The sequence below is a fragment of the Dipodomys merriami genome, unplaced genomic scaffold (assembly GCF_024711535.1).
Source record: "Dipodomys merriami isolate MVZ:Mamm:240054 unplaced genomic scaffold, mDipMer1.0.p SCAF_3, whole genome shotgun sequence".
NCBI lineage: Eukaryota > Metazoa > Chordata > Mammalia > Rodentia > Heteromyidae > Dipodomys > Dipodomys merriami.
In genome coordinates this window covers 87,361,418-87,386,857 of record NW_027204492.1, presented here as the reverse complement: position 1 = coordinate 87,386,857, position 25,440 = coordinate 87,361,418, and the positions used below count along the sequence as shown (strand labels likewise).

The 25,440-nt window shown below is 39.0% G+C and overlaps 1 protein-coding gene across 3 annotated transcripts in view; it reads left to right on the top strand.

The window, feature by feature from the left end:
- Window positions 1–15,668, top strand: part of Rp2 (RP2 activator of ARL3 GTPase) — a 79,912-nt gene extending 64,244 nt beyond the window's left edge. For all 3 annotated transcript variants that reach the window (XM_070040575.1, XM_070040574.1, XM_070040576.1), the window contains exons 3-6: window positions 4,003–4,117; window positions 7,748–7,833; window positions 11,300–11,404; window positions 15,586–15,668. In XM_070040575.1, coding sequence (XP_069896676.1) covers window positions 4,003–4,117; window positions 7,748–7,833; window positions 11,300–11,383 — 285 coding nt within the window. In that variant the 3' untranslated portion in view covers window positions 11,384–11,404; window positions 15,586–15,668. The remainder of the gene's footprint in view (window positions 1–4,002; window positions 4,118–7,747; window positions 7,834–11,299; window positions 11,405–15,585) is intronic.
- Window positions 15,669–25,440: the final 9,772 nt, after the last annotated feature.

The following is a 25,440-nucleotide window of genomic DNA, read 5'->3' as shown; positions in this document are numbered from 1 at the left end:
TGCAGACTCATACCCAGGCAGGTCTTCTGTGTCCTCCTGTCTTGATCTTGAACATGGGGCCCTCATGCTGTCTTGATGATGAAGGAATAGCCAGAGAAGCCTGGTGGAAATGTGCTGTAAAACACACAGAGTCAGGGCTTTCCAGCCCAGGGACTCTGGCTAAAGGTAGTCATCTAATTCTGCAAGCACACAATTAAGGTGTAAAAAAAACCAGAGAGGCAAATGTTAGGCAATGTGCAAGTATCAAAACATATGGAAAGATAAAAAGACATATCTAAAAGAGATTACATATTATTTGAAATGAAATGTTAGTTTACAGTGAAATATGTACAGAAACTAGCTAATTCGCATATTGAAAAAAATAAAATTTGAGTTTCTCATATTATACCATCATAATGTTAAGTTTAGGACAGTTTTCAGGCCAAATGTGATTGCAAATTCTGGTTTGGTTAAATCCCATTTCACTTCTTTTTTTGGTGCTGTTTTTAGGGCTTGAACTCAGGGCCTTATACTCTTGTTTCGATTGTTTCTTTCATTCAAGGTTGGAACTCTACCACTTGAATTACATCTCTGGCTTTATGCTGGTAAATTGGAGATAAGAGTCACATGGGCTTTTCTGCTTGGGCTGGCTTTGAACCATGATCTTCAGATTTTAGGCTCTTGAGTAGCAGATTTCAGGTGTGAGCCATTGGCACCTGGGTTCATTTCACTTTTTATGTAAATTATCATATCATATTTTTTAGTAGAAAGTATAAAACTTGAGAGGGTAGAAACTCTAGAAATACTGGTTAAAGCAAAAAGCGGATTTCATAGCGAGTCAAGAGAACTTACTAACTAGACATTTGGTTTTCTCACACCAAAGTCAGTTTTCTTATTTGCTCTTATATTTAGCACAGATGTATTCAGAATACAGTAAAAGTAGCTTGAATTATTTGAGTATATTTCATAAATGAAGCTCATTAATTACCTGGGTCTTTAAAAGGAGGAGCATTTTCATGAAAAGTACTCTTCAAATATGTAGGGCAAAATATTGAAGTAGATATTGTGTCATAGTTTGTGATTTATTTTAGGTATTGTGAAACAACCATAATTTTGTCATTTTGTGTATGTGAATAGAAAATAATGAGCTTTTCCCTATTTTCTCCTCCTGTCCCAGCCTATAAGTTACATAGTTTATTTTTTGACATACTGTATATTGAATATCATGACTGCATTTGTTCCTCCTTCCTCCCTCCACTCTTGGTGTCCCCCTTTTGCCCATCTCTAAAAAGATTAACAAAAACAAACAACAACACCACCACTAACAAAAAACACCATGTTTCCATTTCCTGGAATTTGTTTTGGTAAGTAATATTTTAGAAGTCCAGGTGAGTTATGCCTTTGAGTTCCTCCCCTAAGTATATCTTTCTTTAGTCTGTAATTGCATATGGCTCTATATAAATTGTCATGACTAAGCCGGGCGCCGGTGGCCCACGCCTGTAATCCTAGCTACTCAGGAGGCTGATATCTGAGGATCGCGGTTCAAAAATAGCCCAGGCAGGAAAGTTCGTGAGACTCTTATCTCCAATAAACTGCTAGAACACCGGAAGTGGTTCTGTGGCTCAAGTGGTAGAGCGCTCACCTTGAGCTGAAGAGCACAAGGACAGTGCCCAAGCCCAGAGTTCAAGCCCCATGACAAAAAAACCAAAAAACCAAAAAAAAGTTGTCATGACTAGGTGTGTTTTAGATCTCGCTTCCACATATGAAAGAAACCATGCACTGTTTATCCGCTGAGCTTGTTTTACCTCACTTACCATGATTTGTTTTAGGTCCACCCATTTCCCTGCAAATGACTATTATTCTTTCTAATAGATGAGTAAAATTCCATTGTGTATATGTGTTACATATTTTTTGATCCACTCATCTACTGTAGGGCATCTGGGCTCTTTCCATAACTTGGCTATTGTGAATAGTGCAGCAATGAACATGGTAGTGCAAGTGTCTTTACTGTATCTTGGCTTGTGATGTTCTGGGTAGAGGCCCAAGAGTGATAAGGCTGGATTGTAGGGAAGTTGTATGTTAAGTTTTTTGAGGCAACTCCAAACCACAATTTAGAGTGGTTGTACTAGTTTATATTCCCACCAACAGTACAATAGCATTCTTTTTTCCTCGCATCTCTGGCAATATTTGTTATTGTTCAAATTCTTGATGTTGGCCAATCTAACTGGGGTAAGATGAGATCTCAATGTTGTTTTGATTTATGATTCTTTTATGACCAGGAATGCTAAACACTCCCTTATGTGTTTGCCATTCTAAATAAGAATAAATTTAAATTTTGTAGTCTGCAATCAGACTGAGTTGAAATCATAACTCTTACTTAATGATCACTCTGCCTTAAACATTTTATCTGTACAATAAGAGTAGTAATAGTACTATCTTGTGTGAAAGGTACATTTACCACACATGATATATAGTAAATGCTCCATGAATGTGACCTAACATTGCTGTGCTGTACCATACAAATTTGTATTATGCTCTTCCCTTTATTGGTGCCAGCTTTGGGACTTGAACTCAGGGCCTGAGCAGTGTCCCTTAGCACTTTTTGCTCAACACTAGCATTCTACCACCTGAACCACAGCTTCTCTTCCATCTTTTTTGCTGGTTAATTGGAGTTGAGTCTCATGGACTTTTGTGCCCAAGCTAGCTTTGAGCCTTGACCCTCAGATCTCAACCTCTTGAGTAGGGTGATAGGCATGAGCCATGGGTGCCCAGCTTATATTGTGCCTTTTAGGATTTACATTATCAGCCTGACACGGTTGGCTCAAGCCTCTATTCCTAGCTACTCAGAAAGGCTGAGACCTAGAGGATCGGAATTCAAAGCCATGCCAAGCAGAAAAGTCTCCCAGACTCCATCTCCAATTAACCAGCTAAATGTGGGACTAGAGGCCTGGCTCAAGATTAACATTATTATGTAATATTTTCCATTCTCTGTGACACCTGTTATTTTAATAAACTGTGATGAATACAATGAACTTAGTATTTCATAATGTAAATGTACCATCATTTATTTAATCATACTGGTCTCATTAGACATTTACATTATCACCAAAATAAAGCTTCCATCTGGTTGTTTCATTGAAAACATTTGTTATGTGATAAATTAAGGACTAATTCACATTTATTTGATCTTTTTGAGACAAGGTCTTCCTATGTAGCCCAGGCAGGCCTGGAACTTGTGATCCTCCTTTCTTAGATTTGTGAATGCTAGGACTGTAGGCATATATGTATCACTATGCCCAGGTCTATTTGGATCAAGCTGAGCAGTAAACACTGGTAGGGGGAGCGTTCTGGGGCTTGAACTCAGGGCCTGGCCTATCCCTGAGCTTTTATGCTGAAGGCTTGTTCTCTACTACTTGAGCCACATCTCCACTTCTGGCAGTTTGGCACTTAATTGGATATAAGAATCTCATGCAGCCAGGCGCCGGTGGCTCATGCCTGTAATCCTAGCTACTCAGGAGGCTGAGATCTGAGGATCGTGATTCAAAGCCAGCCCGGGCAGGAAAGTCTGTGAGACTCTTGTCTCCAATAAACCACTTGAAAATGCTGGCGCTGTGGCTCAAGTGATAGAACGCTCACCTTGAGCTGAAGAGTGCAGGGTCAGCGCCCAAGCCCCATGACTGACCAAAAAAAAAAAAAAAAAAAAAAGAAGAAGAATCTCATGATTTTCCTGAGTAGGCTGGCTTTGAACTGCAATCTTCAGATCTCATCCTCCTAAGTAGCTAGGATTATGGGCATGAGCCACCAGTGCACAGCCTTATGGAACTAATTCTTAACCAGAAGCACCCAGCTGGAAGAATCTTGTGTTTGTGAGAATGTGTTACAGTAAATGACCTGAATTAGAATCAGAGCTAAATAAAACTCAGGGTGCTATGTTGAATTTTGTACAGAAAAGTGATTAGCAGGAGTCTTCCTATTGCTTTTGTTGCTCATTTTGAAATCTCAATGAAATTTTATTTTCTACAGATGGTTGGTAAAGGCTTTTCCCTAGTTCAAACAAAGGAAGTGACTATGAAGCCTGAGGATGCTCAAAGGGTTTTTCAAGAGAAAGCTTCTGATTTCCTCCCTCTTCTGAACAAAGGTACCTTCTGGGTGATTGGTTTACTTCTATGGTTATTTCTCAATTAAATTCTATCTTTACTATTTCTTTATATCATTTGTTCCATTACTGGTTAGAAATGTCAAATTTTCACATCATTCAAGAAGCCATATAGAACCATCTAGAAATTAGGCCTTAATTATTTTCCTGTTCTATATTCTAGAAGTCACCTGCCAGTATTATGTATTCTAATAGTTTTGATTCTTTTTAATTTTATGTCATTCCCAGGGTTTGAACTCAGGGCCTGGATGTTGTCCCTGAGCTTTTTCTGGTCAAGGCTGGCACTCTACCACTTATGCCACAGCTCCATTTTGGGATTTTTGTTGGCTAATTGGAGATAAGAATCTCAAAGACTTTCCTGACCAGGCTGGCATTAACTTCAATACTCAGGTAGATCTCAGCCTCCTGAATAACTAGGATTATAGGCGTGATCAACCAGATTGGTTTATGCAGAATAATAAGCAGGCTTTTGAATAGATACCGTAGCAGGAGTTGGTCCTTCTCTGAAGGTAGCTATCACTCATTTTAAGGCAGAATTTCTCAATCATGACACGACTGACTTTTTAAGACAGATAATTTGTTGTTATGGGTGCACTTGAGATTGTTGGATAGCATTTCTGACCAGTTGCTCCACTGGTTATTGCCAGGCATTTCCTACAGGGCAAAATTACTCCCAGTTGCAAACGATGTTCTAAGAGTGGACTTAACTTTTTAAAAAATTCACTTTTTTTTATTGTGAAAATACCGTACAGAGGGGTTACAATTACATGGGCAAGGTAATGAGTACATTTCTTTTTTTTTTTTTTTTTTGGGTCCAGTCGTGGGACCTGAACTCTGGGCCCGAGCGCTGTCCCTCAGCTCTTCAGCTCAAGGCTAGCGCTCTACCACTTGTGCCACAGCGCCACTTCCGGCTTTTTTCTTTTTGCTTATGTGGTGCTGAGGAATCGAACCCAGAGCCTCATGCATGCAAGGCAAGCGCTCTACCACTGAGCCACCTCCCCAGCCCCAATGAGTATATTTCTTATCAAGCATTGTTGCCTCTTCCTTTGTTTCCCCTTCCCATCCCTTCCCATCTCCTGCCTCCCCTCCCTCTCCCCCCTGGCCAAAATTGTAAAGTTCGTTTTTTGACATAATGACTTGTACATCTCATTGTTGCAATAGGTCCACCTGTATCCCTATTTAAACAATTTGTTTTTTCCCCTTCTATTAAGTGAAGTAAGCCAGGACCAAAGAAACATAAGTCCCATGGTTTCCCTTATTTGCAATAACTAGTATATGTCTGAGACAAGCAGAAAAAGTCAGATAAGTTGATGTTAAGTGAAATGAACCCCTAGATAAGGATTCAAATGTTTTTTTCTTTCTTGCTATTGTTTCTAACATATTTATAAAATTTCACTTTTATCACAGCTTGCACCTGACTTTCTAAATGTTTCCTCTAAGGTAAACTAGTCAGAGTTATTTACTTTTTCTTAATGAAGCCAGTGGATTGCTTAGTAAGAGAACCCATTCCAAACCTGACTGACTAGTTCATCTAGGGTGCTTTTTAAGCATAAATTTCCAAGACCTCTCCTCAAAAGAATGGTTCAAAAAGTGTTATGATTGCTGGATACCAGTGGCTTATGCTTGTAATCCTAGTTACTCAGGAAGCTGAGATCTGAGGATCACAGTTTGAAGCCAGCATAAGCAAGAAAGCCCATGAAAATCTTCTCTTCAATTATCCACCCAAAAGTCAGAAGTGGAGCTGTGGCTCAAGCGGTTGGGCAGTAGCCTTGGGAGAAAAAAGGTCAATGACATCACCCAGGCCCCTGAGTTCAAGTCCTAAAAGACCAACATACACACACACATACACATCAGTGAACCTACTTCTATGCCCCCAGGACTAGCACAAAAATGAAAATGCTGTGATGTGCTCTTACAGCTTGCATTTTCAATAGTTTCCCAGCTGGGAAATTAGGTTTTATTGGAGCATGCCTATACTCATTCTTTTACCTGTTATATTTTGCTTCTTTGGGCTACAGCAGCAGAGTTGATTAGTTGTTGATTAGTGACAGACATTGTAGAACCCACAAACCTAAAATATTTCCATTTTGCCCTTTACAAAGTATATTGGCCTTTGATTTAGCTAAAAATATTTAACGGGCTCTGTGGTGGGGGAGGTACCTGCAGGAACTAGTTGGGCCAACGAGGGGGTAAATGAGGATGAATATGGTCTAAGTAGTTTGTGTTTATGAAAATAGAACAGTGAAATTGCTTTAAGAAGAGAGTAGGAGTGTGTAATGGAGAGTGAAGAAGAAAGACTAGAATACATTTGTACATGTGTGAAAATGTCACAGCGTAACTCTCCTCCCTTACACAACTAATATGTTAATGAAAAGATAAATATATAAAATAAAATACGTGTGAACCTGAGGGTGCACACTTGTAATTCTAGCATGTGGGTAATGGAGGCAGGACAATCTAAAGTTTGTGGTCAGTATAGGCTACATAGAGAGTCTGAGGTCAACCTGGCTATAAAAAGACCCTGTTTAAAAGAATAAATGCATCCTCAACATTGTGATTTTTCAAAATTTAGAATTATCCTCATTGTAGTCTAAATTGATATACTTTTCCAATTATTTTGTATATTCTTTGGTTGAAGAATTATTAGGTCACTTATCAGAAGTTTATCATATTCTAGTCAAAGAATATAATCTAAGTTATATGCATAGATAATTTTTTCAAGACTTTCTTCTCTTTCTCTTTTTCTTTCTTTTGTTGGCAGTACCAGGGCTTGAACTCATTCTTGCACTTCTACTCAGTATTTTTGTTCACAGCTGGCATTTTGCTCACAGGTGGCACTTTACCACTTGGGCCACATCACTAGCCTAGCTTTTTGTGGTATTAACTGGAGATAACAGTCTTAAAATTTTTTCTGTCCAGGCTGGCTTAAAATTGCAGTTCTCATTCTCACACCTGTAATTCATATTCAAAATTATATTTGAATACAAAATAAAAAATTAGTATTCACACATTGATATGTATTTGTTAATTGATGGTAAAGGAGTCAAAAATACTTATGTTTAGAGGACAAAAAAGGCGTAATAGAAACTACCTTTAAGACACACTCAAGACAAACACTTTGAGACAGGCCTGACTTAGGTGCCTTACCTGGTTGGCTCAGCTCCATTGTCACTGGTCCAGAATTTGGCTGGTAAGTAGGGGACTTGGAAGCCAGACTGGATGGCCAGACCTACTTCTGCTGACGTGGATTGCTTTAGATTTTGCTATTTTTCAACTATTCTTTTTATTGCTAAATGAATACAGATTCCTTGAGTTTCATAGAGAAATGAAAACTAGAGATGCCAGACTACTTACAGCACTGTAAAAATATGTCATAAATCCAAACAGTAGCCCTAAAGTCCCTTCTCCTGGGATAGGAATCTGCTTGCTTGTGATTATAGTAGGAAGGAGCCAAGGTGATGTATCCAGTCTGTCTTCCTTCCCCTCCCTTTTTCTCTATATTCCTTGCCCCCAAAATAAAGCTGCTGCCTATTCTTCAGGGAGAATACAAAGATTACTATTAGAAGATATTCATGTTCATGCTAAGAAAAGACTTCTTGATTTTGTTTCTAGGTCCTGTGATTGCCTTGGAGTTTAATGGAGATGGTGCTGTGGAAGAATGCCACCATATTGTAAATGAAACATTCAATGGGACAAAGGTATAAGATTATATCATTGTACCTTGATCTCACCTTTCACTTACTCTTTTTTTCCTCACCATCAACTTGCATTTTTATCTCTGCTGTATCCTTTACTTAACCTAGCACATCATGATATTAAAACATTTGGGAACTTGGGGCTGGGAAGGTGGCTCAGTGGTAGAGTGCTTGCCTTGCATCCATGAGGCCCTGGGTTCTATTCCTCAGCACCACATAAGCAAAGAGAAAAAAAGCCGGAAGTGGCGCTGTGGCTCAAGTGGTAGAGTGCTAGCCTTGAGCTGAAGAGCTGAGCGACAGTACCCAGGCCCAGAATTCAGGCCTCACGACTGGACCCACCCCCCCCAAAAAAAATAAACATTTGGGAACTAAGCTGTGGTTTTTCCTTGCCAAATGGAAAATGTTTAATTGTTTAAAAATAATTAGGAGTCCTCCCCCATGGTATAACCCATGTTTTCACTGTATTTCATGTACATCAAATTTGGGGAGGGGAAGGGAAAAAATCATTTAAATAGGGATACAGGTTGACCCATTGTAACAATGAGACACTATGTTGAAAAACGAACTTTACAATTTAGGCGGGGATGGGGGTGTGTGAGGGTGGGGGGTGGTAAGCATAGTTGTGGAGATGGGAGGGAAGGGACGGTAGGGGAAAAACAAAGGGGGAGGCAACAATGCCTGATAGGAGATGTACTCATTACCTTGTTCATGTAACTGTAACCCCTCTGTACAGTATTTTTACAATAAAAAACTAGGAGGGGCTGGGAAGGTGACTCAGTGATAGAGTGCTTGCCTCGAATGCATGAGGCCCTGGGTTCAATTCCTTAGCACCACATACACAGAAAAAGCCGGAAGTGGGTGCTGTGGCTTAAGGGTTGAACACTAGCCTTGAGCTGAAGAGCTCAGGGACAGCACCCAGGCCCAAAGTTCAAGCTCTACGACCGACCAAAAAAAAAAATAATTAGGAAGCAGGCAAGTCTATGAGGCTCTCATCTCCAAGCCTCAGGAACTGAAACTCACACACACACACACACACACACACACACACACACACACACACACACACACACACACACACACACACACACACACACACACATAATAATTAGGAAAGAAGAATCTGTTTATTAAAAATATATAGTTTATGTGTGTGTGTGTGTGTATATATATATATATTTTATATATATATATATATATATATATATATATACATACACTGTATATAGAACTGGTTGTCAATAGTACATGTCTTTAATCCTATCTACTCAGGAGGCTGAGATTTGAGAATCAAGGCTCAAAGCCAGACCAGACAGAAAATTCCATGAGATTCTCATCTCCAATTAACTAGCAGAATGTTGAACTGGAGGTATGGCTCAAATGATAGACACTAGGCTTGAGCTAAAAAAACTGAGAGTACAAAGCCGGGCACTGGTGGCTCACTCCTGTAATCCTAGCTACTCAGCAGGCTGAGCTCTGAGGATCGTGGTTCAAAGCCAGCCCAGGCAGGAAAGTCCCTGAGACCCTTATCTCCAATTAAACCACCAGAAAACTGGAAGTGGTGCTGTGGCTCAAGCAGTAGAGTGCTCGCCTTGAGCTGAAAAGCTCAGGGACAGCACCCAAGCCCAGAGTTCAAGCCCCACGATCGACAAAAAAACAAAACAAAACAAAAACACAAAAAACTGAGAGTACAAAACTCTCAATTCAAGCTCTAGTACTGGTACAAAAATCCCAACAGCCTCCTACAGTACACGTTCTCAAGCAAAGAACTTTCAGGTGTCTGTCTCTTCAAGGCCTTGCTTATTTTAAACAGTGATATGTTGAAAAATTATTTCTAATGTTATATTTTCAGAAAGAGAATCCTGTTGCCCAAGATTCAGTTTTACTTGCTCCTTTAATTTATTGCCTAAAATTGAACTTTAGGTGGACCTAGAAATTATTACATTTGGTTACTTCCCAAATATGTTACTGAGGTTACTACATCTAAGAATTTTAGACTTAAATACTTTTATATATCTTAAATACCATACCTATATAAAAGACTAAGTGAACATATTATTGACCATTTTTGATGAATACAAGAGAGGAAATGTTTTTGATTTTTATCTGATCTGCGTTGGACTAAATTTGCAAAAAAAAAAATAGGGTTGTGCTGGGGTTTGTGATCAGAGACTCATACTTACAAGGCTACCACTTGAACTCTTTATTATTTATCTAGCTCTTTCTTACTGTTAATTATTTTTCAACTAGGGTCTGATTTTTGCCCAGGGTATGCCTTGGATTATAATCCTCTTACTCCCTTCTATGTAGCTAGGATTACAGGTGTGGACTACCATACCTAGCCTGTTTATTGAAATTGAATTTGGTTAAATTTTTGAACCAAAATCCTCCTACCACTGGCCTTGAATCAAAAATCCTACTGATCTCTCCCTCATGTAGCCTGTTAAACTTGCAGATTTTTAAAGTACATGGTATTCTGTCTTATTTTATCATCACAATTGTCCTGAGATGTCATATACAAGATTCAGTAGAAAAGAAAATTGGGAAATAAAAAGATTGTATGCTTCGAACTTCTTATAGTTAATTAAAAGTTACCTAATCCAACTTATAAGTGTGGAACTTGAGCCCCAAGAGATTTATTAAATTGTCAACATCAGCCGGTGCTGGTGACTCATGCCTGTAATCCTAGCTACTCAGGAGGCTGAGATCTGAGGATCAGGGTTCAAAGCCAGCCCAGGCAGGAAAGTCCATGAGACTTTTATCTACAATAAACCACTAGAAAACCAGAAGTGGTGCTGTGGCTCAAGCGGTAAAGCACTAGCCTTGAGCTGAAGAGCGCGGGGACAGCGCCCAAGCCCAGGGTTCAAGCCCCACGACCGATAAAAAAAATTGTCGACATCATGAAATTAGTATATGGTAAAGCTGGACTAACACTCAGGGCTCCCCTAATTTTTGGCTCACATTTGTAAAAGTTATTTTTTGTTTTTAGCAGTGTTGGTGTTTTTTCCAAGCACTTATTCTATCACAACATAAATAAAACCCTAATAAAAAGAGCTTGATTTGCATTATAAATGTTGATTGTATAGAAAACCTACAAATTCATATTCAAGGACATGTGCACATAATGCACACATCCATATACATGATGCTATGTATGGATAAGCACAGCCAGAATCTAAGGGACAACTTAGGAGAAGGGAAAAGGGGAAAGGAAATAGTGATAGAGGGTGAAAATTTTTGGAGAACATTGCAAGTACATATGAAAACAAGATAAGGCCTGAAAGTTGAAGGGGTCAGGGGGAGTATGGAAAACAAACAAACAAATAATACATACTACAGTTTAAATAATGTAAATGATATACTTGAATTTCTTTTAGAAATAAGCTTGTGACTTTGTTCTGGCCTAGACACATGGGCTTTGAAATTATGAAGCCACAATATTTAATATTTGTTTGTTTTCTCTTTAAAATAGATGTTTGTGTCAGAAAAGAAGGACACAGCATGTGGAGATGTAGACAACTTCTACAACTTTGCAGACATTCAGATGGGAGTGTGAAGCAGTGGGACCAAGAACTTGGTATTCAGCAATTTTCAGCTTTTGTATGCAGAGTTTAATAATATGGTTTTGTGCATCATTGATTTTTTACTAATGCTAAAGTCATTAAAGGGTATTTTAATAACTTGATTGAAAAATAATTCATTTAAATTCAGTAGTTTTAATCAGCTTACAAACTACTGAATCCACTTCCAATTAGCTTACATGTGTTTTTTTTTCCTCTTCATTGGACACTCTTCTTAGAAAATAGAAGTGACTGCCACTTCAAGATTTTAAACCCAATTAAATGTTCTTTCAAATCTAACAATTTAATCTCCAGTTTTCCTCAGTGCTCCATATTTGTTTGAGAATCCATCTCACTGATTATTTTTTCACTTGGATTTATTACTAGTTAATGAATTAGAATGAAAATCTATGCACATTTTTGGGAATACATAATCATTGCTTCCTGCTTGCATTATTATATGCCTAATGAGATTTTAGACATGGAGTTGACATAATACTTTGCACATCTAATTTTGAGGGGCCATACTGGGGATTCAACTCAGGACCTCATGCTTGCCAGGCAGACATTCTACAACTTGAGTCACAACTCACCCCATTATTTGAAATTTTTGGCATTTGAAATCAGGGTGTGATGGTATCCACCTGTCATGCTAGCTACTTTTGAGACACAGGCAGGTGTGAACTTGAACCCAGAAGTCCAAGGCCAGCCTGGGCAACATAGTGAGACCACATCTCAAAAGAAATAAGGATTTGACAAGTAGTTTTGCAAATACCTCTGTCAATGTAGCTATGTAAAAACCACTTCAGAAGGCTTATTGCTATTTGAATAAATTCCACACTATTTAGGTTTCTTTTGGTTGGTACTGGAGTTTGAACACTGGGACTCATACTTGCCAGGTTGATGCTCTTGCTGTTGAGCTAGGCTCCAGCTCAATGTTCTGCTAGCTATTTTTGAGATATGAGACTCCCTCTTTGGGATAGGTGTCATGTCCTGCCTGGATGTGCACTTGGGTATGATGTACCCATGCTAGTCTTCCCAATGTAGCTAGGATAACAGGTGTACACCACCAGGTGTAGCACTTCCTTGAGAAGGGATCTTGTATATTTTTCTGCCCCAGCTTGCCTGTGATCCTCCCAATTTTAGTTTCTAAATTAGCTAGGATTATAGAGGTGAGCAACCAGTGCCTGGCACTATTTAGTTTTGGCTCCTTTAAACAAAATACAACCAAATGGCTCTTATGCTTCCTGAAAAGGAAAGGTGCATGCAATATGAAAACATCAGAAGCCCAGTCACCAACAGTTTTTCCATAGGTGATTATTGTTCGATCAGCTTTTGTGGCTATCAAGAAAATTAGAGCCAGACACCGAGGGCTAAAACCTATAATCCTAAGTACTGAGAAGGCTGTGATTGTGGGATCAGATCCAAGACAGCTCAGGTGGAAAAGTCCCTGAGACTCTCACCTCTAATTAACCAGGAAAAGTCCACAAGTAGAGCTGTGGCTCCAGTGGTAGAGTGCCAGACTTGAGCAAAATAGCTAAGGGACAGCACCCTGGCCCTGAGTTCAAGCTCCAGAACCCCCCACTCTCTCTCTCACACACACATAAATACACACACACAAAACAGAGTTAGAAAAAACGTTGTGACTTTTAGATAAAAAATACCAAAGTTATTTAATTATGATGATGAGCTATTCAGGTTATTAAAAAATCTTGATAGACCTGATTAGACTTGTCATTCATATCAAATACAGTTCAAGTATAATATTTTGATTTCTTCAAGGATTTTTTCCTCAAATCTATATAATGACAACATTTTGCCAATCAGGGGAGAGAGTACTACTTGTTTAAAACTGCCCGTTCTTGGAGCTTCTCCCTGGCATGCTCATACTCAGTCTGCAGGGGAAACTAACAGGAGGGGTGGTCTGATCCCAAGTAAACTATTTGTAAAGTGTCACTAGGTTGATCATATGAGCAGGTACTGTGCATGGCATTCTGACAGCTAATGGGGAAAACAGCTTTTAGAGACTGATTTTTTAAAGGAGTCCACAATTCTATTTTGATAAAATTATTCTGAAAGTGGACACTTGTAAAACTTCTTTTTATGATGGCTAGTTAAAATGTATTTTCATACTCAAATTATTCTGGGGTTATTTAAAATGGAACCTGTAACTGTTGCATTGAATTGTTGATTGATGGACAGAAATCATCCTTGGTAAGACTTTTGACTTTTGGCAGCTTCTCTGAGCCTGGCTTTGGGCTCACTGTTAGCATTGTACCATTACTTTTAGAAAAAGCATTCTGTTCTATAAAGTTAATATGATTTCATAAGGTGCAAATAAACATTGCTGACAGATTTTGTGTAATTTTAATTATATTGTACACACAATCTTTGCAAATAGTGGCCAGAGGAAACATTTCCTTTAGTTAATTATATCATCGAACACCACTGATCCCAGCTAAAATAATCAGAGTAATTGTTTTGCAAACTAAAATACAATGTTATGAAAAGCTATAGAGTTATTAATTTTTCCTATGGTATTTTAGCAAAAAAAACCTCAGGAATAGAACACATAACAGAAACATTGAGTTCCAATTTATTTACTAAATTTAGTGTCTGTTAAGAAAAACATAAAATGTTGTATACTTTAGTTAGAATGAGTTAAACCCGAGTGTGAGTTGTCTTTAAAGTTAGTCATTTGGCTTCTAAATGTTTGATAGATTTTTATAATTAAGTCATGCTATGATGATTTTTTCTGTAATTCTATATGTCAGTAGCAAAAATCAGAATGTATGACATTTCTGAATAGCTTTTTAATTATAAAAAATGATTAGCAATGAATACTTAATGATTTTATGATGATATAGATGTTTAAAATCCTATTTTGTTCTTTTATAATAGTGGTACTGTTTTTTATTATAAGTCCATGTATGTATGTAGCTTTCATATGTAAATTATATAGTGTTTATAAAATGTAATTTGTAATAAATATAAAAATGAAAATGGCTTAATTCTAATTTTTGAACAGCACTTCTATAACATACATTGACTCTAACATGTGCCAAAATTTGACAATTTTTTTGTGCTAGCCCTGTGGCTTGAACTCAGGGCCTAAGTACTATCCCTGAGTTTCTTTTTCTCAAGGCTAGAGCTCTACTGCTTAATGCACAGAACCATTTCCAGGATTGTTCCCCCAGGGGTAGTTTATTGGATATAGAAATCGCATAGACTTTCCTGCTCATGCTGGCTTTGAATCACCATCCTCAGATCTCAATCTCCTCAGTAGCTATGATTACAGGCATGAGCCACCAGGTTGGCAAATATTCCAAAGCTTGATTATTGAATGTTTTTTAATGTTAAAAGCAGAATAAATGCTCTAGTCTATGTCTTCTACTAATGAGAAATGAGCTAAATGGGTGTGTATGAGAGAGAGACAGAAACAGAGAAAGAGAAAGAGATAGAGAGACAGACAGAGAGTGACTGAGATAGAATCACACACAGAGATAGAGGGGGAGAGAGAAGGAAGGAGAGAAAGATATCGAAGAGGTACAAATTAAGTAAACAAAACAAAACAAAACACCTATTTCCAAGCACTGATGGCTCACTCCTGTAATCCAAGCTGCTCAGGAGGCTGAGGTTGAGGACTGAGGTTTGAAGCCAGCCTGCGCAGAAAAGTCTATGAGATTCTTATCTTTTGTTAACCAGAACAAAGCCATAAGTGAACTCAGAGCTCAAGTGGTAGCAAAGATGCTAAAGGCCAGCACCCAGATCCTTAGTTCAAGGAGCACACACACACACACACACACACACACACACACACACACACACGCACACACACACAATACATCTCTGAAGAAACCCCATACATAGTTCAATTAACATGTGCTAATGACTATGTGAGAGAAAAGAATTTGCCTAAGACTCCACATGCTTCCTAGTAATGCCAGACAAAAAGATTTAGATCTAAGAGACTTCCAATATGAGGTTTCCTTTGCAAAAAAACAAAAGTCACATTTCTCTTTGAGGGAATACTTGCTAAGATAAGGCATCTTTCTCATCTATATTTAAAACAAGAATTATGCTGAGAAAATTTGTGTCCCCCTTCTCCCTCTCCTAGCCCATAAAGCAAAAATATTGTAAGTACAGAAGGTTTTGTTTTGTAAATAACATGGATTGTTTTTTATTTCCGCTTATAAAGGTTCTACATGTACATTGAGAACATTTGGAGCACTGGGAAAAACAGAACTCACAGCACTCCAATAAAATGACTTCTTATTGGCTAATTCTTGGTGTCTACAATTTGTTTTTCTCAGATGAGATCTTTTAACGGTTCTCTTACAGAAAGAAAATGGGACACATAAACACATTAAAGGGAATTGTCAGATGTTTGTTTTTTGTTATTCTTGGCCTTGAACTCAGGCACTGTCTTTGAGCTTTTTTGCTCAAGGCTAGTGCTCTACCACTTAAACCACAACTCCACTTCTGGCCTTGTGCTGGTCTATTGGACATAAGAGTCTCATGTACTTTCCTGCTTGGAATGGTTTAGAATCAGGGTACTCAGATCTCAGCCTCCTGAGTAGCTAGGATTCAGAGGCAGAAATCACCTGTGCCTGGCTCATACATTAAAGTTTGAGAGGCTCATCCTATTCTGTTAAGTCTTCAAGATCCAGAAGCAAGCCTTATTACAAACCCTTTCTAGAAACAGTTTTTCATTCAAAATATAACAAAAAAAAAAGCTAACGCTCATGTGAAGTAGAGCACTGTACTATAGTTTGGATCTGGGATGGTCTAAAAAGTTCCATGTGTTAAAAGTATTGTCACCAGTCTGTGAACTGTTGGGAAGTGTGGAGGAGATTAGCTCATTGGGAGTGTGCTCATCCTGTCTTAATCCACTTCTGAGCCACCATGAGGTGAGATATTTGGCTTCACTTTACACTGCTTTAGTCTGTGTAGAAAAGTTCATGCGATACAAATCTCCAACTAACCAGTAAAAATTTCATGCCATAAGTGGCAAAGTAGTTAGCTGATCAAGAGTGGACCGAGACCTCAGAAACAGTGGATCAAAAGAAACCTTTTCTCCAAAAGTTGAGCTTGGCAGATAAACCCAGAGCCTGATTGCTGTCCCTTATCTGGTTCACTCAAAGCTAACACTCTACCATTTGATCCTTAACTCCAATTCTATTCTGTGGTTGGTTAATCAGTGATAAGATTGTCATAGACGTTCCTGCCCAGGCTGGCTTGAAACCACCATCCTCCAATCTTGGCCTCCTGAGTAGCTAGGATTTCAGTTATGAACCACTGGCTCCCATTTCTGTGCATTGTTTTTTTGAACAGAGGATGAAAAGCCTATTCCCTGCACAGTGGGACCAGCACCATCAGCATCATCTAGAAACTGGTTGGACCTACTCCAGATCTGTTCACTACACATTCACTAAAACATATTCACATAACTCATGTGCACATTAAAGGTTGAGAAATCCATCCTCTATTGTTAGTCTCGAAGCTCTAGAATCAGGATTCAGAAATCTATATTCCTGAGATTTGGATCCAGTAATATCTATATTTAATAATTTGTTAATGAAATTATTCACAACCCAGTGCTTCATTATACTAAACTAGACTTTAAATTTGTGTAATTCCTCTATTCATATATTTTTCTTGATTGGTTTTGGAATGAAAAAAAATCCTAAATATGAAGCCTCTTTTTCCTTATTTTCTATTGAAGTAGCAAATTTCCCCCTAAGATTCTGGGGAAACTGAGGAACATCTGGTGGTAGTCACTCAAAACAGATTTTTTTTTCTGGCTTAAATTCTCATCTAATGTGTTTTCATATATAAGCTTGTTTTCATTCATTTGGAAAACACTGCACTAAGCCAAAATGTTTTAATGCTAGGACAGAAGTAAAATAAAAAGCAGTCAGCTGATTGTTGTGGGCTTGTGGGGAGGAATGTGAGCCATTTGGGCCCCTCAATCACCTCAGATATTATTATTCTTTATTTACATCGCCCAATTCAAGCTTAGGTATTACCAATAAATTGTAAAGAATTAGCCTCAAAAGTGTTCACTGTGGCTTCAATGAACTTTTAGGGAGGGGTGCTTTTCTTTGGAGTCTTGCATATGATGATAAAAATGACTTTTTCTTTCTGTGAAAGACACAAAATTTAAAAGTAAAATCCTATATTTACCCTTTTAATTTAGATTTCCTTTCTGTTTCCTCAGTATAAATATATTGCTATCTCCTTTGGTTGGCAGTAATGTGGTTTTGAGCCTTATGCTTCTAGGCAAGCACTCTACTGCTGAACTATTCCTCCAGCCCTCTCATGTCCGTTTTCTTTCAGATCAGGTCCCTGAAGCACAATGGTTTTTAGGCTTCCTTTCACTGTCCTTTCTACCTGTTTCCAGACAACCTACATATTCCCTCTTCAAATCCCTCTTCAAATATACACTCAGGAGTAGGATGACTGGAACATATTATGCTTTATTTTAAAAGTTTTAATCTAGACATATAAAATCCAAATTCACCCAATTTATCAACAGTATATATTTGTGGCAGTTTGAACATAGAATCTCACCCTTGCTCATGCATGAAACACCACCATTTGAGCCATGCATCCAGCTTGGCTTTTTGATATTTATTTTAGAGATGAAGTCTAGTGAATTTTCCTTTCCAGGCTTGCCTCAAACCACAATCCTCCAGATCTCAGACTATTCAGTAGCTAGAGTTACAAGTGAGAGCCAAGAGCATACATCTACTACATAACAAATTTTAAAACCTGAACTCATGTATACTAGCTTTTGACTACAATAACATAAGAACAGTAGACACTATGTTGCAATTAACTATACAATTTGGGGGTAGGGGGTATGGAGGGACAAACAGAAAATGAGTGAGGGGTGACACTATTCAAAAAGAAATGTACTCACTTGTCAACTAGCCTCTCTGTGCATCAGTTTCACAATAAAATTAAAAAAAAAATGCACCCCCACACACAGACTACAGCACACACGTTCAAAACCACTGAAAAATTTGGGGGCTTAAATTTCTCTGGTAGAAAGTTTTAGTGATAAAGAATTGGATTTTTCATTGAACTGTCATGTATTGTTTCCTTAAAATTAAGGATTTTCAATGTAAGGATAAAGTAATAGAGAAGAAATAGAAAAAGATAAAAACATGTCCTGCTTCTCATGGAGAAAATTAGAGTTAAGGACTCTTCTAGGTATGTTTTGAAAGGAATTTCCCAGAAATTTATCTTCTCAGAACAATGAACTCACATTCACCTATAAATCATGTTTTTCATCAGCATTCATACATGTCATTAAAATTAACCACTCACATTTTGTCATCACAAAGGGTTTTTATTCCCAGCATGGGATTCCTAACAAAATAAAAGGGCTTACTGAAACTTCCTACAGATATTGCACTTAGAGAATTTTCCTCAAGATATGTTCTCTGGTAAGCAGTACCACTTTCACCAACAGATGACAGGGTGATTTTTCAAAGAAAGTGTGCATTATTGGTAAAGGCTCTGTTTCCCAGAGAGGTACAAGATCCCTGAACACTTACACATACTTTGACACTTTTTCAGTCTGATGGATTTTTTTTCCTTGACAAGTCGGGGAAGACTTATACTGGATGCCTTCCCCACACTGCTCCATATAAAGGGATTTTTTTCCAGGATGAATTTTAGGAGTCTTCTAACATGGCAGTGTTCCCTGAAGTATTTCTAACAGCAAGGGCACTTATGGGATCTCTTATGGGGGTCTCTATGCAGCATGATGTTTTGTGTGTACAAAAAGATAATTTGCTCAATAAGCTTTGCCACAATGGACACACATCAAAGGTGTTCCCCTCCTTGTGTATTTTCAGGTGTTTCTTAAGATTTGATGGAGTGCTAAATAAAGTTTTTTTCAGTATGATGTGGAATATCTTATGTTTGTTAAGGAACGCAACAGTTTTGAATGTTTTAGGACACACATTGCAGGGCAGTATGTATCACCTTAGGCTGGTAAGATGAGCACACCTATGAAAAGCTTTGCCACATTCATTACATTCATTTTTTTTTGTGTGTGTGTGTGTGTTCTGAAAGAATTACTTTGTTTTGTCTCAGAAGATAGATATCTCTAAAGGTTTTCTTACATTCTGGGCATTCATAAGGTTTCTCCCGGTATGAATCATTACATGTCTTTTAAGGTTAGAGCTTGAGCTGAAACATTTTTCACAACTATTGTATCTATGTTGTTTGTTAACAGTGTGGACTCTGAGATGCAACTGCAAAGCTCTGAGACACAGAAATGTTCTCTCAAATTGACTACATTTAAGCAATTCTTGCTAGTATGAGATTTCTTATGTTCTGTAAGTTGTTTCAATGAACTTGAGTTTCCCACAGTCCCTGCATTCATAACATTGTTCTCCTATCTGGTTCCTATTCCTGCTCATCTACCAAAGAGCTTACGCCAGAGGGATTTGTATCTCCATTGTTCTCTTTGGATTCTTCCTCATCATGAATGCTATTATATGGTGAACCATAGGAGGACTCTCCAGAATCAGTCTCAGAGTCATTCCATGAATGGCTTTGCCCTCCACTACCCATTTTCCTACTCTGAGCTATGGTATCATCTGTGCACAGGACTTCATTAATGGAGTTAAATTTGGGAGGATTGAGTCCATGTGTTGACTCCTGATTGCTGTTCACAACTTATTTTGAATAAGTTGTGCTTGTTGGGATGTAAGGAGATTTGTCCTTCCTGAATAGAAACCTGAAAGAATTTCTCTTTCCATTCTGTCCTGTTCTTCACTCTCACTAAGCATGACAGGTTTGCTGAAGTAAAATACCATGTGACACAAGTTCTCATAGTTTTTGAACATCACATCCCTATATATCTTTTTCTATTCTAAACTCAATAAAACACACTCTTCTTTGGTAAAATCTAGGGACACATCCTCAAAACATACTGAGTTGTATGAGCAAAAGTGTGTGGTTTCTCTCTCTGTGCCCTTTGCCTGTTGTATATTAACAGGGAGATCAGCAGACAGAGAGAATACAGTGGGTTGAGGGGTGTCTGCCATTTTCCCAGTCGGAATGTAAGTACACTCACACAGCAGCTAGGACAACTAGGGCATGGATACTGTTTGTTTCAGTGGTCCTTTCAGGCCAAGTTCCACGTGCAGAAATGCAGAAGTACTTGAGGGCAGGGTTCAGCTAAGGCTGCTGATCATATACTTTCCAGTGTGCTTGCCTCTGGGAAAAACAAAGAGGATCTCAGCACATGTGCTGGTGTATAATGCTATGAATTCACTTCTCTAAGTGAGTGTGCACCTCCAAGGGTGAAGAGGTACCTTCCATGTTAGATGCAAGAGTAGCAAGCATCTAAGGATATTTGGGTTTAGGTTTTAAAATGCTGTTAATACACACTAGCTACTTATATGTCAGCATTTTGTTAAGTGTTGTAGTTCTGCAATCTCTCAGCAAATAAATAGGCATGACTACTCTTCATGTTGTTATAATTGAAATTAAAGCTCTGACAGGTTACCTAAGATATCTGTGCCCAAACAGATATTAAGCAGAGAGATTGGACCTAAAGTCAGAAAGGGCAGTTTTACTCCAAAACTCCTACATGAAACTACTCTGTTGGACTTCTCTAGAGTAACAATAGTCAAATGCCAGATTTTTACTGAACACTTGCTAGAATAGCCAGGCATTCGTTTGGTGTTGTCAAACACTGTATTGTAAGTCATTCAACTTTCCTATCAAAAGTGTGAAGACCATAGTATCTGTCCTACTCTACCAGTTGAAGAGGCAGAAACTCAGGTCAAGAACCTCATTTGTTCAGGGTCACATGTTTGAGGTGGGGCACTGTGGAGTCTATTAAAGGATGAAATCTTAGTGATTTAGGATAAATTTGACTAGGGTATTGTAGAGCCAGTGTGAATCCTGACTCTATCCATTTCCATGAGGCCTCAGAGAGAGACCCTTGATCATTATCTAGAGCTATGGTCTCAAATTCCAGTAGACACCTATGGGGAGTGAGACTGGTGATAGCTATCTCCTATGCTGGAGAAGCCTGAGGCCAGCAAAGCCCACATTCTAAGTTTGAATCCTCCTCTATAAAGGTGACAATAACATTGAGTGCTACGGAAGGAGAAAAAGAATGAAAAGTAAATTTATCCTGAAGCCTAGATGCTTCTGCTTCTAAGCATAATGAATACAAAGGAAAGGCTAAGCAAGAGGACATTTCCATACAGAAGATGGAGACAGCACTCACCCTTTATTCCTCTGAAAGTTGAGCCCTCCATGACTGTGGTTCACTCTACAGCGATGGCATCTTCCCAATCCAGTTGAATGTTCCCTTTGGGCAAGGAGCTGGGGAGAGGAGATGAGAACTCCTCTCCACTACATTTCCCCCCAAAGACCAGCATTACCAGAGCCTGTAACTCTGTGAGATATGGGGTACCCCAATATCTGTCCTCTTCACCACCACTACAAAGGGAGCAAGGTATCAAATACTCTTGGATGTATATATCTAAATCAGGAAGTCCAAAGCCTACAGATGTGGTATATACAAAGCATTGAAGGTGAAAGAACAGATTAAAAATGGGAACAATATCATTAAATAAGCATCAAGTTCAAAACAAAGCTACAGATCAATCTCTTCATATTGAAGAGAAATGTGGCTGTTAAGTTCCATCTTCAAACATGGGCTTAGAGTGTGTGGGTTTCAATCCTATTTAATAAGGATGCTGAGATCTGAGGATGGAAATGAAAGGCAGCCTGGGCAGCAAAGTCTGAAAGACCTTTGTTCAGGGACACATTTTTGAGGTGAGGCACTGGGGAGTCTATTAAGGATGGAATCAACATGACTTAGGATATATTTAACTAGAGTATGTCATTATATGCAATTAACTAGAAAGAAGTTGGAAGTGGCTTGTGGCTCAAGGGATAGAGAGGCAAGCTTGAGTGAAAACAGCAAGTGTGAGCTCAAGGCCCTGATATCGAGCCCCAGTATCAGCACACACAAAGAAAGAGAGTGGAACACTGTGCCAGCTGCAGAAAAGGACAGAGAATAATTGTATGTGTGATTAATTTTGCACAAAGACCCCTGAGAGGATGAATCAGAAACCAACGCATGCACTTGTATGAAGCAAGCTGGGGTCAGAAATGACAATGACAAATACGAAAAAAAGAAATGGAAATGGAACTTTCTACCTCGTATAGACTCTTGGTTTTTCAACTGGGTGAGTAGATTTCCTTTTTAAAATTAATGTTAACAAAAACAGAAGTAGTAGACAAGCAAAAGACAAAGGAGTCTCAGTGTCTAGGAAAAAGAATGACAGGAAAGTTTTCTAAATACTAATTGGAACTGAATTCAGGAAAGAAGAGGATCAGTTTCCTCTCATCAGAGACAGCTGACATCAGATGACCTTTCACCTGATACCATAGACTGGCCCTGGGAGCCAAGGAGGAAGAAGTTTCCTTGTTGAAGTCCACCATGATTAAGGGTCAGGAAGCAGTAACACACAGCAAGTCAGCTGGCACAACTTTCATGGCTGCTCATGTGCATTCCTTTTCCTTTTCCTCTCAGAAGAATGCTATCTGTGACCATGCCACCTGTACTTCAGAAGGGGCTTCTAATCTTGTCAAGGTCCCTAGGTGTTTTTGGTTTTGTGATTTATGTCTGGTACCTGGCAGCTGGATTTGAACTTAGGGCCTCACACTTGTTTAGCTTGATCACTCATGACTGGTGGTTTACCACTGGAGTCATACATCCAAATCCTGCTTTTGCTGGGTAATTGGAGATGGAGTCTTATGACTTTTCTCTCCTAACCCCTTTCTGGCTTTAAACTTCTATTCTCCAGATCTCAGCCTCCTGAGTAGCTAGGATTACAGATGTGTGCCACTGGCACCTACTTGGTAGGCATATATTTGTTCCTTGTGGCATTTTCACTGTCAATTACCCGTGTTCAAAACACCCTCCCCAACTTGGTTCTTTGTGATACTGAAAGCAGTGACTCACCACGTAGGTATTCACTGCCTACTGCATCTTCCAACAGGTCCTGTGTATGATACATTCAGCTTTCCTACCTCTTTGAAGCTTAGTCTCTTTGGCTGGCTCCACATTCTTTAATCCTTCATTTACTCTCTCCAATTTAGCTGTCTCCTCTACTTTTATCTATGTGCTTTTTTCCTTCTGGATTGTGTGTGTGTGTGTGTGTGTGTGTGTGTGTGTGTGTGTGTGTGTGTGTGTGTGTGTGTGTGTGTGTGTGTGTGTTGGTTGTAGTGTTTGAATTCAGGACCAAGGTACTGTCACTGAGCTTTTTACTCAAGGCAAGTGTTATACCACTTGACCCACAGCTCCACTTTCAGCCTTTTTGGTTTAACTGGAGATAAGGGTTTAATGGACTGTCTTGCCTTGTTTTGAACTGGGATCCTGAGATCTCATCCTGCTGCATAGCTAGGATCACAAGCCTCCACTTCTGACACACACCTCCTAGATAGTAATTTTAATTATTTTACAACAAGAAAGTTCCATATCATATGTTTAACAAGCATTTATTACAATCACTAAACTAGTAAATCAGTATTATTTGTGTCTAACAAGCTGTACAAAACCCATCAGTTTTTCTTTTGAGAGAGAGCAAGGAGACTATTCAGTAAATGACATGTTCACTCATCTAGCACCAAGAGTCCAGACTTAGGACCTCCAAGCAGCTGCAAAAAAAGGAGGGAATGTGTGATGTTGGAAACATAAGGATGGGTTTGCTTTCTTCCTCCCTCCCTCCCTCCCTTCCTCTTTCTTTCCTTTCTTTCTTTCTTTCTTTCTTTCTTCCTTTCTTTCTTTCTTCCTTCCTTCCTTTCTTTCTTTCTTTTTCTCTCCCTCCTTCTTCCCTTCTTCCCTCCCTCCTTCTCCCACCCTCCCTCCCTTCCTCTTTCTTTCTTTCTTTCTTTCTTTCTTTCTTTCTTTCTTTTTCTCTCCCTCCTTCTTCCCTTCTTCCCTCCCTCCTTCTCCCGCCCTCCCTCCCTTCCTCTTTCTTTCTTTCTTTCTTTCTTTCTTTCTTTCTTTCTTTCTTTCTTTCTTTCTTTTTCTCTCCCTCCTTCTTCCCTTCTTCCCTCCCTCCTTCTCCCGCCCTCCCTCCCTTCCTCTTTCTTTCTTTCTTTCTTTTCTTTCTTTCTTTCTTTCTTTCTTTCTTTCTTTCTTTCTTTCTTTCTTTCTTTCTTTCTTTTTCTCTCCCTCCTTCTTCCCTTCTTCCCTCCCTCCTTCTCCCGCCCTCCCTCCCTTCCTCTTTCTTTCTTTCTTTCTTTCTTTCTTTCTTTCTTTTTCTCTCCCTCCTTCTTCCCTTCTTCCCTCCCTCCTTCTCCCGCCCTCCCTCCCTCCCTTCCTCTTTCTTTCTTTCTTTCTTTCTTTCTTTCTTTCTTTCTTTCTTTCTTTCTTTCTTTCTTTTTCTCTCCCTCCTTCTTCCCTTCTTCCCTCCCTCCTTCTCCCGCCCTCCCTCCCTCCCCTTCCCTTCCCTTTCCCTTTCCCTCCTTCCCTCCCTCCCTCCCTCCCTCCCTTCCTTCCTTCCTTCCTTCTGTCTCTCTTTCTTGAGGCTACTACTGCTCTACTACTTGAGACCCAGCTCCACTTCCAGCTTTTTTGATGGTTAAGTGGAGGGAAGAGTCTCAGGGCTTTCCTGCCCAGGGTGGCTTTGAACCACAACACTCAGATTTCAGACTGCTAAATAGCTACTTTACAGATGTTCAGTACCACCCTCTGCTGTGAGATTGATTTTTAGGTTTGGTCCCAATTTTGTTCTGAGGCAACAGAGCAGAAGAAATTCACTGTCTCTACCATCCATCCTCTCATTTTCATGGTCTCATCAAGTGTTTTGTGTCTTTCCCTGACTCCATCAGTCTTCTGCAATAGTTTTGAGTTGAGGATTTGTTCTAATTCCCTCCTTCTGGACATTTTCCATTGCATTGAAAAAGAGCACCCATGTACAGATGGTAGACTTTGAGATCCTTTCCTTATCATGTCTTGAAACTTTTTGGGATACATTGCATGTTGGGACTCTTAAAT